Consider the following 672-nt stretch of genomic DNA (forward strand, 5'->3'; position numbering starts at 1 on the left):
GGGGGCAGCTGGACTGTCACTGCCGCAGCAGTTCTGAGGATCTCAGTGTTGTTTCCTTCAGTCATTTCTCAATGGAGTTGAACCACAATTCAAAATGAGTCCTAACAGGCTGAGAAGACTGGACCGTGGACATAGTTTTGTCTTTTATCATTTAAAATGACAAATCACGGATGTGATTTAAAGAAAAAAACTTTTTATTTCATGGAAGGAATATTTTAAATGTGATGGCTGGTTTTGTTGTTTCTATGCAAATATTGTAGTTGTATGTATTCCCGTTACCTGTTGTGTGCAGTATCATTATATAATACACGGGCCATTTATAGTTGGAACACTATCAACACACCTCGTTGTTTATTTTTGTTGAAATAAATGTAATTTTTATGCTCTAGACATAATGCCCAATCCAATGATGCTTTAAGTTTCCTTCAAAGTCATGTTTTCTTTTCTTTAAGTACCTTTTCACCTTGCAAGGTTGTCCATTCTGGGCACACACCAATGTGGGTACTAGGCTTCCCTCTAGTGGTAGGCAGGGTAAAAGCAAAATCATGGTGGTGGAGGAAATTAAGGTGAAATTAAGATTAAAAAAAACTGCAGTTCTGGCTCTGAATGAAAAATAGTGATATATTAATACACATTAATATATTGAAAGCAGTGCTGCAGAGATTGGAGTGG

At 36.9% G+C, this 672-nt stretch overlaps 1 protein-coding gene across 1 annotated transcript in view; it reads left to right on the forward strand.

The window, feature by feature from the left end:
• slc9a2 (solute carrier family 9 member 2) overlaps positions 1–418 on the forward strand; it is a 9,418-nt gene extending 9,000 nt beyond the window's left edge. The window contains exon 14 of the mRNA XM_008328115.2: positions 390–418. Coding sequence (XP_008326337.1) covers positions 390–418 — 29 coding nt within the window. The remainder of the gene's footprint in view (positions 1–389) is intronic.
• The last annotated feature ends 254 nt before the right edge of the window (positions 419–672 follow it).

The sequence above is a fragment of the Cynoglossus semilaevis genome, chromosome 16, assembly GCF_000523025.1.
Source record: "Cynoglossus semilaevis isolate Cse_v1.0 chromosome 16, Cse_v1.0, whole genome shotgun sequence".
NCBI lineage: Eukaryota > Metazoa > Chordata > Actinopteri > Pleuronectiformes > Cynoglossidae > Cynoglossus > Cynoglossus semilaevis.